The sequence below is a fragment of the Agelaius tricolor genome, unplaced genomic scaffold, assembly GCF_023055355.1.
Source record: "Agelaius tricolor isolate 1412-34295 unplaced genomic scaffold, bAgeTri1.0.p SCAF_26, whole genome shotgun sequence".
In the NCBI taxonomy this organism is placed as follows: domain Eukaryota; kingdom Metazoa; phylum Chordata; class Aves; order Passeriformes; family Icteridae; genus Agelaius; species Agelaius tricolor.
The window spans coordinates 5,673,328-5,689,424 of record NW_027269286.1 but is presented as its reverse complement, the minus strand read 5'-3'; the positions used below and the strand labels follow the sequence as shown (position 1 = coordinate 5,689,424).

The 16,097-nt window shown below is 38.9% G+C and overlaps 1 protein-coding gene across 6 annotated transcripts in view; it reads right to left on the bottom strand.

Moving 5' to 3' along the window:
- ZC3H13 (zinc finger CCCH-type containing 13) overlaps positions 1 to 15,593 on the bottom strand; it is a 45,374-nt gene extending 29,781 nt beyond the window's left edge. For 2 of the 6 annotated variants that reach the window (XM_071448483.1, XM_071448484.1), the window contains exons 1-4: positions 15,317 to 15,456; positions 9,406 to 9,531; positions 8,859 to 8,968; positions 3,511 to 3,622 (exon numbers count right to left, since the gene is read on the bottom strand). In XM_071448483.1, the coding sequence (XP_071304584.1) occupies positions 3,511 to 3,622; positions 8,859 to 8,968; positions 9,406 to 9,522 (339 nt within the window). In that variant the 5' untranslated portion in view covers positions 9,523 to 9,531; positions 15,317 to 15,456. Of the gene's footprint in view, positions 1 to 3,510; positions 3,623 to 8,858; positions 8,969 to 9,405; positions 9,532 to 15,316 lie in introns of those variants that run through there. The other 4 variants (XM_071448487.1, XM_071448485.1, XM_071448488.1 and 1 more) reach the window with 4 other exon arrangements.
- Between the last annotated feature and the right edge of the window lie 504 nt (positions 15,594 to 16,097).

Here is a 16,097-nt window from a genome sequence, read left to right as displayed (position 1 = left end):
CCACAAAAGCCTGGCCAAGTACAAAAGGACTCATCCAATCTGTAAAACATGCTTCTAGCCAAGAAGTGTTACTTTGCCAACACTGATGGAAAGAATAGAAGACTGATACAACCTACAATTCTTGCATTGCAGAAATCTCAGTTTCAACCTTATCGGGTTGCACACATACACGCAGCAGCAAAATAAAGTCATTCCAAAGCACAGATTCCTTTAAACCTACAGTAAGCTACACGTATTACAGCTACAACCTTTTGGGCAAGCTAGTACTACAGTACTACTTTGCTCCAGGTATAGTATCTTTATAGTGTAAACTACTATCATGCTACAGAAACACATAAGTAAATTAATCTGAAGTTCTCCTGACATTAAGTGGTATTTGTTCCCATTTCAGAGATGGAAGACAATGCTGAGTCCTATTTCCAGTGGAAATAAAAGCTACAGTGACAAAATCCACAGATACGAAACAAGTGATACACATTCCTTACAAAAACCTTCCTAAATGTACATTAAGCTCCTCCCACTGTTTCTCCCAAATCACACACACCTTCCACGTTAAGACTTTAGGTAAGACTTCATACACACCAACGTAACTGTCTTCTCATAATTTAAAATAAAAATTTCCAACTGAATACAGTAACAGCAGGAACTTCATCTAATTATTTGTATAATGATTCATACACTAACATACAGTGCTGAAGTAATTCCAAACACAAATCCAAGAAACACAAAAACAACTGAGTTTAATGTAGGTGTCCACATAACACAGCATATCGTCTCTGCAAATAATAATACAAAGCATGAAGAAATAAAAAGGGATATAGTCTATAAACTGCCAGTATAGGAAGTTTCTTCCTAAATACATACAGATTGTACTAGTTATGTCTCAAAAGAATAAAAAATATCTTCTGAAAAGATTTTATCCTAGTTATACTGTCTTAGATTCTTGTGGAACCTATTCAGCTTTGCATGCCTATCTTCTGACAACCAGGCAGAATTATTATATATAACATAAATAACATTTTCCCTTGTCATTTTCTAATTTGCCACCCTTTCTACTGGGTTAAAGTACAAATATGACGCATCTAACTCACATTCTCTCAAACATACATTATACACATTCATCCCATGTCCTTTCTTCTCTCCAGTTTATTTCTCACCTCTTTGCCCACTTCAAGAAGACCTTTGACTGTATTTTCTTGCATACAGGCGATAACAACCAAACAGCATTTCAAATAAAACTGGACCATGAATTTCTACAGCATATTATCAATCATTTTCTATTCCATTTTTATATACCTGAATGTTTGCTTCTACAACTGTGACTTCACTTGGAACACATGGTTACATTGAGCTGTCCACAATAACTTATTTTTCTATTGTGTGGTTTCAGTTACTTTTAAAAAATTCATTCATTTGTTGTTTTAAATACTTTCTTCATTGTGCATGACCTTGCACTTGCCAACACCAAGTTTCATCTGCCATTGTACTGCCAAAAACTATCTTTCCCAAATCCCATGGCATTCCTCAGACTTCAGTAATCCCAAGTACTGTTTTCAAATCTTCTGCAAAGTCTGACATTTGGAATGTCCAACTTTTTTCTACATTCTTTAAAATTATAGTTCTTTAAATTAATTACAATAGCATTATGTGTAATTCAATTTCAAATTAATCTAAAATTTTCCCCTTAGCTGGCTTCTAAACCTAAAATACTATACCTTCTATTTTTTGACTATCTATATATATGCCTCAGAAGTCTTGTTTCAAAACAGGTTTGACCTATGTCAGGCAGTTCTCTCTTAACCACTACTCTCCATCGAAGTTTCAGTCTAGTAGTCTGGTGAAGCACAGATTTTGTCTGCAGAAATGTTTCTGATTGGTCTTTTTTTTTATTTTTAACCAAAATTATGAAACTTCTTATGGAACAAGCTACTTTTCATTATTTCAAAGTTTTCTTATCGAGCTCTGCTGTTACCCCAAAAGCTTTAATGAAGTATGCAAACATAACATATTAGATCTCCACCGTAACAGCAGCTGTACCGATGGAGCAAGATTTTTCTTAGCAGTTCAGCCACTTGAGTCTTCTGTCCTTTTAGATATCCTGGTTCTTTGCAAAGCAACTCTTGACGACTGTCCCTCTTCATCTATTTGTTCCAGAATATTTTCTTTGATATCCTGTATTTTGAGAGTTGCCTCCATGGAACTAAAACAAAAGGTCAGCTGTTTCCTCAATCTTCCATTTTATGAGATTGAAGCAGAGTATGTTTTACTCTGCTGTGTGCTTAATCTATAAATAATTCTTTGATACGTTAACACTAATTCTCCAATTCCTTTAGATTCTTGCTTCCAGATCACTTTCACTTGGGTTTTAGTTGTTTAAGAGGTATTTTATTATTACATTAAGAGAACACTATAAAAAGCAAGGTTAACTACTCAATAGTAAGAATTACATCAAAATTAGAGTTGTACCAGGACAGAAGTTACAGCAAATTTTTAATGACGGTTGGAAAAAAAATTTTCCCACCAACCATGTACTCAATAACTGAACAGTTTATTCAAACTATTAGAAAATAAAAGAAACACATTTCAGTAAAAAGATTGAGAGTTTACAAAAATTAACAGCAACTGAAAACATGATTGGAAGGTAAGCCAAAGTTAAATTTAATGATAGCAGCTGCTGCTGATTTATTTACAGCTGACATAAAAAGATTTATTTTACACAACAAGTAGGAACAGACCAAGAGGAAATGATAGAACATTGTCAATACCTGCAGAAGCAAAACTGATTTTTTACAAATAAAACCTTTTAAAAATTATTCATATGAAGATGGTGTTAAACACACGGTGCAGGAACACAGTGGTGCTACTGCTTCATAGGTACAGGGTCACACTACGGACTCTATCCCTATTTGTCTGTAACATCAGAAACAGGTAACACAGTTTTAAAATAATTAAATTTTTATATTTGAGGGCCACAGGGTTGCAGAAAGATGCTTACAAAATAAGAACAATAATGAATTTTTTGCAAAATTCATTAATTAAGCAGTTGGGGTGCCTGATGAGTATGTGAGGAGGAAGGCAAAATGAACCAGCACAATCATAACTGCATGGTTTCATCAAAGGCAAATTTGGGGTGAACAACTTAGGTCGGGATGCATGAGTAAGTGCTGGGGGGAAAATAGTGGACAACTGAAACAATGGTTAGTATACTTCCTTGGTAATAATCAAAGAGTCTGCACTGTTATTAAATACCTGTTTATCAGTATTTATAACACATTTTATGTCTGTGGGGTTTATAAAATCTTTGGGAACCAAAAGACCAGAAAGCACTACAAAATTGCAAAACAGTACAATTGTTAAGACACTTCATAACAAAAAATGTGATATGCTATGTACAAAATGATCAGTTCCTTAAAACATTTTCAATATTACAAGTCACAACAATAAGGTTTCTAGGACACACTGCCCAATTGTTACTGAGGGATTCTGGAGTTCTGCAAACTCCACTCTTACCCTAACAGGAGAGGATGATTCCTCTGTACTTCGTTTCTGGGGCTCTGCCTCAACATCTTGACGTTTGTTCTTCATTCTTTCCCGAAGATCTCCAGTGGGTCTTTCTGGTGACCTGTACAATACAGAAACATAATATAACCAGTTCTATGGGACTATTCTTAAAGGAGTATTATCTGTCTTTTAATTATTATTTTATTAGTATATCCAGAAAATTCTAAACCTCCCACCCAGAGGCAAGGTGGATGCGTAAGAAAATATGCCATTCTAAAGGGCTTAAGCATTATAAAAACTTTCCTTTCAGAAAGTCAAGGAAGACTTGACTCTAAGAAGAAAAATTATTTGTATGTATATATGGCATTACTCAGTTACTACTTTAGATCAGCTTCCCATCCAGAATAACCTTTTTCTGACCATCATGCAGATGTGTTTCATAATCACTCTTACCAAATACTTGAAGATTTAGCCTTCTCCTTAATCTAAGCTGCAACAACTTTTATATATATTACATAAATATAAGTGTCTCTCTCTATATATTACCTATATATATGTAAAATCACAATTAATACAGAATCAAACTACTATAGACTAGCAATGAGAGTCACAGAGAAGCACAACTCTGAATGTGGATGAAGTCTGCAAGCAGAGATAACCTAAGCACCATCCTCCCATGGTCTAGGTGAAGCTGCTACACAGGAAAACACTGCTGCAAGACCATGAACCAGAAATGAACTCCTGGAGGCCTCTTCCATTTTCCATCTTGCACTAATAACTATTTCATTATTTAATTACAAAATACTGGATGAACTCTGCTAGTCATGCACCTTTACAATATAATTTCTGTAAGAGATATTACTGTGATGTGGGAGGAGGAACATCCTACACTACTATAATTTTAGTATGGATTCATGAGTTCATTCACCCCTTATGTGCTAGAAGAGAACAACCATTGCATTGCTGAGGCACTGGCACAAGTTGCCCAGAGAAGCTGCACATGCCCCATCCCTGGCAGTGTTCCAGGCCACTGGATGGGGCTCTGAACAACCAGGTGGAGTGGAAGGTGTCCCTGCCCATGGCAGGGGGGTCGGAACCAGATGATCTTTAAGGTCCCTTCCAACCCAAACCATTCTGTGATTCTGTGATTCAAACAAATTCCTAAGCTAAGGAAATGTAGGAACTGTTTCAGAAGACCTTTCAGTTCAAGAAAACAAATTTTCTCTTCATATACATTTGTCTTGATACTGAGTCTTGTACTTCTGTGATGGCCGTTTCACAGTCAATGCATACAAAAATTTAATTTAATACCATTTCATTTTCAAGCTGTACATATTTGAAAAAGTAATTTTTTCCATTTCCTCCTCTGCACTGTTTCCTAGATTTAATTCTTTAAACTGCATCACAGGGTTAAATGTATGAGGACCTACAGAGACAAAGATCAATGACTGCTCTCATTTTTTATAGCATTTAATTCTCCATGAAATTGTAAGTACAGGTCAATCTAGATCAGAGGAAATGTACAGAAGAGTAGAGCTCTGCTTTTTTCATCACTAAGGATCAAATAATAACCAGCATAAAATGTATAAATAAGTTATTTTCTTTGCATGCATGACTATATGAACTTTAAAGTGTCTGGATTTAGTAAAGGTTGTGACTCTAAGTATTTTTCCCCTCCCTCCATATTAAAAAGGTAATTATTTGCATTACCAAAACTCTCTGAAGCATCCCAACCATCAGCTATCTCAACAAATAAACTGTCTTTCAGCATTAAAGTGTAATTCAACACCTTAATTTTTAATAATATTTAAGCCACAAATACAAAGGATTTGGATTAGTGAAACTGAAAATTAAGCTAAGAGGCAGAATGATTATCAATAATGTATTTGTAATACTGTTCCTCGAGAGGAATACCTTCAGGAAAAAAATTCCGTTAGCTGAAGGAGAAAGCAAGAGAACATGCACTGAGTGCAGCTCACGTACCTTATAGAGTCACATCTGACATTCTAATACTTTTTTTTTTTTTAAGTTACAGGCTGGGGTACAAAACAAAGTATCCAAACCAACTGGATTCAAAGTATCCAATTTCGTCGCCAATTAAAAAATTTTTTGTTCCCTCCCATGCTGAAAAAAAGGTATTGTGCTAAAGCATTATTCAAATCTACTTAAATATTATAAAAGCTATGAAAAAAACTCACAAAGTTAAAAGGTACACATTCAGGGCTGGGGTTTGCTGGACAATTTTTTGTTTGGTTTTGCTGTCACTCGGTAAGCTTTTTTCAGCTTTAGGAGAACACCAAAGCAAAGTCATGGTAATCACCTTATCTCTCCTTCCCCAAAGACATCATAACCCTCCAAAAACTCTAATAAAATAAGGCTGACAATTAGTCAAACTTTAAGAAATAATTACTCATGAAGCCATGACTGTTTTCAGATGCTTTGGCTGAATGCACAGAAAAACAAGCTGGTCTACTAGCTGATTTTCTTTTATGTGTGCCACAGCTTCATTTCTACATAACTTTCTCCCAGCCCACTCCAAAAGGGATCTTTGGTTATTCCAGGTCATGCTCACTGTTGAACTTTAACAGTTCATGACAAATTACCTCTGCAGCTTAAGACAATGTAGCTATACTGCAACTTTCAGTTGCAGAAAAACTGAAAACAGAACCTTTCACACAAAAGGCATTATGCAATTTCTTTTTAATATTTTGAGCTGGGCCTATCTTTTAAATAAGGCCTAAAATGAAGAATTTCCTCATTTCAAATTCTAAGGCAGTTAAGTGATTTCAAACAGCATTACTTCCTGCAACAGTTCAGTTCTCCATGTTTAACAGCATTTAGGAAATGCACATTTGTAACAGTGACTTGATTTGCTCCTGTACTTCTTACAGTGTCAGGAGCAAGTATCCAGCAACAGGCAGACCTTGCAACACACCTACCCGAAGATATTTCTGTGTGCCTGTGTGAGAGCACACGTGCATAGAGGCAGATGACCAATATTTGCGTATTATGTACACGTTATAACTGCTCAACAAACACTGCCCTGTTTCCAGTTTCCCATATTTGAAATTTCAAAATCCATACATTCTTTCCTAGTATGACTGCTGGCTTGGCTTGGTTTTTAAATGCAGTGTGATGATCCCAAATAAAGACGACCAGTCAGATTAAGAAAAGGTCCCAGCAATGGCATAGATCCCAACAAACGCATCAAGGAGCCAGCCAGGAAGTTGCCAAGCAACTAACCAACAATCTACAAGTGCAGAAAGAGCAAAATTCCTCATGGGATAGCATGTTTACACACAGCTCTTAGCTTCACCTAAATTCTGATGTTGGGAAGACTGGCAGATCTAATACTGAGTTCTCAATACTATCATCAGGTATGCTTCATGTAAAAACACATTAGGTTTTATTTTTATAGCAAGATTAAAATTCATGCTGTGAGAAGCAGCATTAGCTCTAAAATCAATCTTTATCATACTTCAGAATCAAGTTTTCCTACTGTCTGCTGATGTTTTGAACTATGGGAAGCATTATGGTCAGATAAAACCATTAGCAAAAGGACTGACTGCAGGCAGGTATGGAACTTGGGGCAGAAGGTATGAAGACAGAAAGGCAGCAAGACATGCTCTGTCCTACCCACTCCTTGCAAAGCAGATGAGAGCTCCCTGGCAGGCTGACTGAACACATGCAGACACACTGCCATTTTGCTATCCCAGATACTTGAACAAGAATATTGCTTTAACTGAACTGATGCAGAAGCAGCATTAGTTTGTCTTGCCTGAAGCCAATAAAATTGCATTTGGAATGCCTGGATAACATTTGTGAAAATCTCTCTAATGTTAAATGGCATGAAAATGCCACCCCACCATTTTATTATGTATATATTATGTACCAGCTTTTTCTATGCCTGGGCAAGAGCTATTAGTGGAAACTTTTGAAGACAGGCACAGCTCTTTCATTTGTCTGTTTTGAGGGGGAGGGGGTGTGTGTGGAGGTGATGGACTTCCTCCTCCTTTTTACTTTTAAGAACACCTTTATTAAACACTGAATGTGCCAAGCAAATAAGCAGGAAGGTTTGTCCTTTGACTTTTCAAATAGTCCTAGTAAAAAAGTTAGCAATAAGAAGAAGGAAATCAACGTTTTTCTTAAATGTCACTGGTGACAGTGAAGCATAAACACAGCTTTAATCATTAAAAGAAATGTCACTTTTCTTCAAATGACCAAGCAGAGCTATGCACTGAGTGTTCCAAAAACTAAAAGCAAGGAGAAAGTGACATTTTAACTGTTTTAAAATATAATCCCTACCAGTAAATCGCTTACTTTATTCATTTGGAACATTCAGCACAGAACAGAGTAAAATGTTTTACACACCAAAAGAAACATTAAACTCAGTATTATGTATTTTGTATCCCAGCTGCTAGCACCTTGGAAGCAATGGAAGATCAAACAAGCAAAGTCAAGATCATCCTAAGAGCAAGCCATATGAATAGGAAAAAGAACCAAACACAGAACCCTAACATCAGGCCAACCTTCCTTTTGTTGCTTTACTCTTTAATGCTTCAGTGTGCCCATCCATAATCTATAGGTAATATTGGCATTATAAAGGACAGCTGTTTGTAAATTGTGAAGCCTTCACAGAAAGATATACTATGCTAAAACCATACCATCTTTTTGTCCTTTATAGAAAGAACACTACAAGCTTGCTGCCATACTTGGCTTCAGTTAAGTTAGGTGTTATGCCACACAAAGGACAGTTGAAAAAAAATTAAATTTTAGAAACATACAAAGAGACATATAACAAAAAATATTCTCTTTTGAAAAATTAGGTAACTTTTTTGATCTCCCCCTACAATACAGGACATTTTTCAATATCTGATAGATAAAGTCACAAAGCCATGTTTTGAAGAGAAGTGTTTTCTCACAACATGAGAGAAACAATAGACATTCATCACATAACATAGCAAAGACAGGAGGGCTGTGAGTGTAAGCACTGCTGTAAGTAATGGCAAACCAGCATTTTAGTACAGGACAGAAAAGTATACCAGAAAGCTGCAGTGACACTATGCCAAAACAAAAAAGTACTAAGGTACTTGAACTTCCCATTTCAAGTAATATATAGTTAATCTGCATCCAGTTGACTATTAATTTTTTAAAGCTGTATACACACAAAAATCCTGCACATTGCCAAAATACTTGCTTTAAGTAGCTTCATAAGGCAATTGGTTATTGATATAACACACAATTAGGCACACCACAGCATTTCACTTAAAAAAAAAAGACCAACAAAACAAAAGACAGAGTTGCAAAAGCTATTTTCCTACAGCATGTGAAGAATTCAAAGTGAGTTCTTGATTTACCTTCTATAACTGCTGCTATAGCCTTTACCTCGTGGTGAAGGGCCATGTACGAATCTACATGTGTTCCCATAGAGGCAGTTGCCAGTCTTCAGCCAGTTACGGCACTGTGTCTAAGAGACAGACATTACTGGGTGAATTTCACACTCCTTTCTGGAAATACCATTGGTGTGAGTGTGGCAGAACAAACAAATGACTCCACATTAAGTCCCATTTATCTGTAATTTCTGTCCACCAGTGATATAATTGATTTTTAAAAAATAATCAACAAAGAGCATCAGGTCTGGCAGAGAAAAATTTAGGTTGGTGGAAACACTATTAATATGCACAGTACTACTGCTCCATCCAGAAGCTGGCACAATACACTGTATTTGAAAATTCTAGTATTAGCATGTTGAACATCCATATGTTAAGGAGTTCTTTTCACCTTTACTTAACCTCAGTAACATCTGAGTATTTGCTGCTTGTGAGCTACTCTTTCCCATAACATAAATCCTGGAAAAGAAGATGCTGGGGTGGGGAGGAAAAGAAGAACACTTTTACAACTCACCTCTGCAGTACTTCCAGTGCTGGGTCCAAGCCTTTCAAACACACTGGGTCTTCGGGATGTGCTATCGGATATGGTCTTGGTATTTTCCACTGTGACCTTCCTTCTAATTTTTGACATTTTGTACTACTTCAACCAAAAAAAAAAGCAAAACTGTAAAATCCTTCAGTTTGGGGCTTTGACACTGAACTCACATGAATAAAATAGTATGAAATACGTTGCAAGAGTTGCTGCAGAGGTGATGAAGAAAGAAAAAGAAGTCATATATGAGTGAAATGTATCTAATAACACGGAATGCTTCTGACTTGAACTAGTCAGCTGAACACCAGTAACAATAATTTTTCATTTCATGACCTGCTTTGGATTCTTCAGCTTCCCCTTGGGAAAGATCATATGACATGTTATTCATTTAGGCAGCAAACACCACACAGGACAGATGCTTTCTTTCATTGTGTATTTTTGGTGCATGAACTCAAGTGATTTAAAGTGAATAGAACCTTTAATGTTATTTCACCAACCTCTCAGAAACCAATTTCAACCACTAAAAACACCTCCCAGTTTTGAAACAAATTAAAAAAAAAAAGAGCTTTATTTTTTTCCCCCCTTGTTGTGTATGACAACCTACTGAAAGCCATCTTGCTATCATCCACGGCCTGTGTTTGTTATCAGTCTGATTTCTACAACTATTTGAAATTACATGAGTTTAGGAAAAAAAACAAAAACACAACTCCATAATGATGATGCACTTCTTAATCTGCTCAAAAAGTAGCTCCTTCTCATTAAGAAAAACAGATTTTAAAGGAAATACAGCGTAACTTTGATAAACAAGAAGACACAATTTATCTTACCTGAGAAAGGAAGGAGTTATAGTGAAAAAAAAACAACCATATTTAAAGAAAAGAAAAGGAACATATATTTTTAGCACTACAGGCAGATCGTACAAAAAGGGCAAAATGGGCCCCAAAAACTAATCTCTGTTCTTTACATTCTACTTGATGAAAACAAAAATAAAATCAATTTAGGAACATCTGGCAGGTACTCATCAATTTATATACAGCTCAAAAGCACACCTCTTTGTTGTACTGCAATGTGCCATCAGCCTCATTATTAGCCAAACACTAATCTCCTACCCTTCTGCTTTTAGGCACTGCACGCATCACCACATTTAGAACACACACACTTAAACTACCCCATACACAAACAGGTTACAAATGACAAACTTCATCCATACAGCCAGAGTAATACACATTTAAACTAGCATCCACCAGAGAGGATTAATACACATTTTCACCATCTGATCAGCAGTATGTTCCCACAGTTTCCATACGGTAAGGTTGTATTTCAGAGAAACAAAATATTATCATGTAAAAACGTGGACACTTCATTATCTGAACCCTACAGTTATTTCCATGACAAGATTTCCCTAGGAGTCTGACAACTGTGCATTTTCTACAAGCAAAATGCTGTGTTGAAGCTCTTGTGAAGCATTTTAGCTCCTTTATAAACAATGGAAGAAAGAAAGCTTACACTGTGTATTTGAGATTTCTCAGTAGACCTCTGCTCTACTGACTCCTTCTCCAAGCCTCTGATTATCTGAAGAATTTTATCTCACAAAAAAGGTTCAGATAATCAAGACACTAACCAAGATGTTCAGGGAGGGTAGAAGTTAACCATATGGTGTATACCAAACATTAAAAACAATGGTTAACATCAATTAGTGGAAGCAGACAGTCAAACATTAGAATTTCCAGTAGTATGAAATTATTTGGGTTAGTAAGAACTGTGGAGAACAGAGATTTCCAGAAAGATCTAATTGAGTTAGAGAATTGAGTTATACAACAGCAGATGAAATGCAAATAAATATAATGCAATGCACACAAGGAGAAATGATTTTGTCTAAATATTTGATGAGACCAAATTAGTCCAGTCTTCTGAGAAAAATAATTAGGAGTCATTGTGGACAGCTCAATGTGCAGCAATAGTTAAAAAGTCTGACAGGATAAACCATTAAAGTTAGAAAGCAAAACAATACCACATCTCACCTAGCTGAGCACCCTTCCATTTCAGGATTCTCATAGAATCTCAGGAAAAAACTACTAAATTTCTACAGCTTCACGCAGTCACATTATTTTAATAGAAGATATAAAAATCAACTGACACATGCAAAAGCATTTTTAATAAGACAATCATATAACAAATGCCTAATTTAGATTCAATATTTACAGTTAAAAGAGCCATATCTGAAATTAAAAGAGTTAGATAAATGACACTGGCAATGGCATTGGGAGAAGGTTCAACACATGAAGGACAGATGAATCTAATACACAAGTACACACTGACATCGTAGCAGCATACAGAAAAATCCCAGTAATTTTGCCTCAATTCCAATGTACTTTTGTTTTCATAGAAACAGAGGCAAAACTTTCATTTTAAATGTTAATTTTTACCCAGCATTTAGTAACTTTTGGGAATTAACTTGTATAGGAAGTTATGATGATGACTAGGCTTAAAAGGATAGTTACAAACGCGGAGAGGATGAAGAGGCACCATCATCCTAACCGAACAGATAATTTAATTCCAACTGCCTTTTTCCCTGCATTTTTGCAGATGGAGATTAGAAGATTTAGGGTTGAATGGTATTCCTCCTAAGGTTTGTAAAACCCCCTGTTTAAAAAAACCAAAACAACTTAAAATGAGAAACAAAAACCTGCGCTATTTTGGGTAGCAATCTGTCAATTCTAACCTCATAGTCTGGCCCATATCTACCAGTTTGCAATTCACAACAGATCCTTTATTAACAGAAGAGATATTTCATGATAGATTACTCTAAAGAAACAAATCCAGAATGAGTGCACAGCATATTATCTTCTGTATGCACATACTATCACATGAGGGCCTCCATCGTGTAACAAGAACTGCAATTCCACTGCTCAGTGAATACAGATGTTATCAAAGGCTGCAGGATTAGAGCCCGGACACATTACTCTGAGGCAAACTGAGGAATTTCACTTTGTCAAACTATGCATTTCAGAGACTGTGTTTGCAAATGCAGTCAGTCCCATTTTCATTTTTTGAGGACCAAGTGAGTTGGAAAAATAGACTATTAAAACAATATTGAAAATCTCAGATGGACAACGACAGTTTTTTTGTTTCTGAGAAGGTTCCTTGCTCATAAACAAGTACTCTAAGTGGAAAAAATTATGTGTTTAATTTCCAAACTTCTCAGACTGCACATTAATGGACAAACAAAAACAATTTAAATGGAACATCCCATAAAGGTTCCCCTTGTGAAACATTTTCACCTTGTGCTGTTTCACCACTGATGATCACAGCCCTGCTACCAATCCCACGCTGATGGCCAGTGCAGTGACTTTCCATCAGACATCTGTGCCTCTGAATTGCCATCTCCTTATCAAACACTAATGTGGGATTAGCTGTGAGCACCAGTGTGGACTGAGCCTTAAGCACTCTCAACATTTCAAATAATTACTATCAGGATTAAAAAAAAATAAATTAAAAAATTTCTAAGTAGAATATTATACACTTCTTTATTTCGGGTACATGACATTGCACTGCTGACTCTTAAGGGCACTGAACTTTCTGCTACTTCTGAAATAGAATGAAGTTTCTGAAACTAAGCAAAGTGAACTTCATCTTCCTAAAATAAATTCTATACCTAAAATTTTAACTGTAAATTATTACTTTTCCATGCATAAATAAAATCCATGACAACCACTAAAATAAATTAGAAATACCATAACACTAGGATAACTCATTCACGGATGCATCTATGTTATTCTTTAATGGAAATAACTTTCCCAGGGTGAGAGACAATCTGTTAATGATATTAATTACACTAGCATTTGAAGGAGTACATATCACAGTGTTATTTACATGAATCATCTAAAATGTGACAGACTTGAGAGAAGTGAGTGCACCTATTGAGCACTGACCAATGAACTGAAATCCATGAAGCATGATATGATTGACAGCATTCACTGAAATTCTGTAATTTTTATTACCAACATTCTTAAATTTCGGTGTCAAGTATGCTTAACATTTTTCTTCAAAATCAGTGTGATACTACTTAAGTCATAATCAAGATATATCTGAAATGCCTGATTTTCTGTTAGAAAAACCTAATCCAGCCCCCCAAATAAATGAATCATGAAGGATTCTACAGGAAAACTTGAAACTGAGATGTAACAGAACAAAAGGAAAGTTCAAAAAACAAGAAAACATTTAGGGAGATAAAAATCTCTTTAGGAAGTCCAAGACATCACTCATAAGCATGTCAATGTCTGCACATGCACACCACACCACACGCAAACTATGCACAACATCACTCCAGAAAATCCTACCTGTGAAGAAATAAATAATATGCCATTTCAAATAACAAGTGAAATTACTTCAGTCCCATAGATATTCAGATACAAACTCATTATTAGCACTCCTTGATAAACTAAATACGTGTTGAAAACTGAATAACAGCTTTGAGAATGGTTCCCTGCACTTTTTAAAATTAAGATCTTTTACTGACAATATTTCGGGTGCTATTACCATGTTAACATTTCTGTGTCACATCGCTAATAAAATAGCAATATTTGAAGAAGCTCCATGGGTTTACTACCTAAAAATATTACTAAAAATGGTAAAATGCATTCATAATGAACCTTCCAAAAGAGCAGTCAAATACTCACACAGAGAAGCCTGTTTGACAGAAAACTATAAATTAATCCAAATTGAAAAACTCCTTGCTGGTAACCCATCACCATAGTTACCCGAACCTATCCCTCTAATTTCACATAGGATATTCTCCATTAGTAGCAACAAGCAACTGCACAGGTATAAAATCATGGTTGGCCTTCCACAGGCAAATAAAAACATGGGGCCTCAGTACCATATCAGGAAATACAGAGTATTCCCTGCCTTGTCTAACAAAGCCTTCACACTCAAAGAAGATGTTTCCTCAGCCTAAGAGACAGTCTGTGAAGACTGGAGTGGACAGGTCCAAGTTCACTGCCTTAGTGAACTGACATCACCTCCCATCTGTGAGCTGGATCAGCACACTGCCGTGCCGTCACTCTCTGCACTCATGCCGAGAAGCAGGGTGTATTACCTCGGGCACAGCCCCATAAAGCCACACTGCTTCAGTTTTCAGGTGCATTGGCTGAGTCTGTCCACTCCCATGTGCACAGAGGAACCGTGAGTGTTCCAGCACCAGCCCAAGATCCCTCAAAGCGCTGGCTGCTAACTCACTGAGAGCCAAACACCTGACCTTCAAGCGCTCTCGCAGAAGGCTGACAAGAAATCAATGGTGGAGTGAGACCCCATCGAGAAGCCAAAGGCGAGGCCCTGAGTAGACCACCCACAACACACTAATCCAACGTGCCCGGCTACGAGTTCTGGAAGGGATGCGAGTCAGCTGTAGGCGCTACCTGAAGGAATGGTGGTGCGTGAATTCATACAAGCGAAATTAGCAGCCCCTCTTGAGCACATAGAGCAGAAACTATTTTACTACCAGAAAGTGGGAGAAGAGCACTACTGAAGTGGAAGGAAAAAACCCAAACAAAACCAAAATCCAACCATAACCCCCCACGATCAGGCACTACACGGGAAGCAGACTCCAGCACGACCACCGACTGACGGAAGGGCACCCCGAGCACACGGCGGGATGGCGCCTCCGGGCGTTCACCCCGCCCCTCCTCGGGGAGCCCCCCGTGCGCCCCCGGCCCCGCACCAAGCCGGGCGAGAGCGCAGCCCTTCCCCGCCGCTGGCTCCGCAGCCGAGGCCCGGCGGCCACGGGCCGGGGCCCAGGCTCGGGCCGGGGCCGGGCGGGGGGAAGGGAACGCGGGGGGGCCGCCCCGCCTCTCCGCCCCACCCTCCGCGCCCGCGGCCGCCCCGCCGCACTCACCTGCTCCTTGCGCTGCCGCGCCGCTCCCCGCCGCCTCCTCCGCCGCCGCCCGGGGCGGAGAGGGTGGGAGGGGGCGAGGGGGGGGTCCGTCCTCCCGGGCCTGAGCGCGGAGCGGCGCGGGCAGGAGGGGGAGGAGCGCGCGGAGCGGCGCGCGCCCCCGCGGACCCGCCGCTCCCGCCCCGCGCGCCGGGACAGCCGTCGGGGGAGCGCCGCCGCCGCCACCGCCTCCGCGCGCCCTTCCCGGCGGCCTTCGCGCCGCCCGCGCCGCCGCCGATGATGACGGCGGTGACGACGGCGGTGACGTCGCAGCTGGGAGGGCGGTGGCGGGAAGGGCGGAAGCGGCAGCGCCGCCATCTTGGGGAGGGCGGGGCAGGCGCCCGGCTCCGCCCCCGGGGAGGGGCAATGGGGCGGGCGGGGGCGCTTGGGCAGAGTGAGCGGGAGGAGGGGCTGAGGGAGCTCGGGGGTGACCTGATCGTTCCCTACAACCGCCTTAAAGGAGATTTAGCCAGGTGTTGTCCCTGGCCACAAGTAACAGGACGAGAACACCTGGTGTTAAGCTGCACCAATAGAGGTTCAAGTGGCACATTACGAATAAAATTCTTCACAGAAAGGATGATTAAACGTTGGAATGGATGCTTAGGGAGGTGATGGAATCACTGTAGCAGGAAGTGTTTAAGGAAATACTGTACATGTATTGTGTTGTCCCTGGCCACAAGTAACAGGACGAGAACACCTGGTGTTAAGCTGCACCAATAGAGGTTCAAGTGGCACATTACGAATA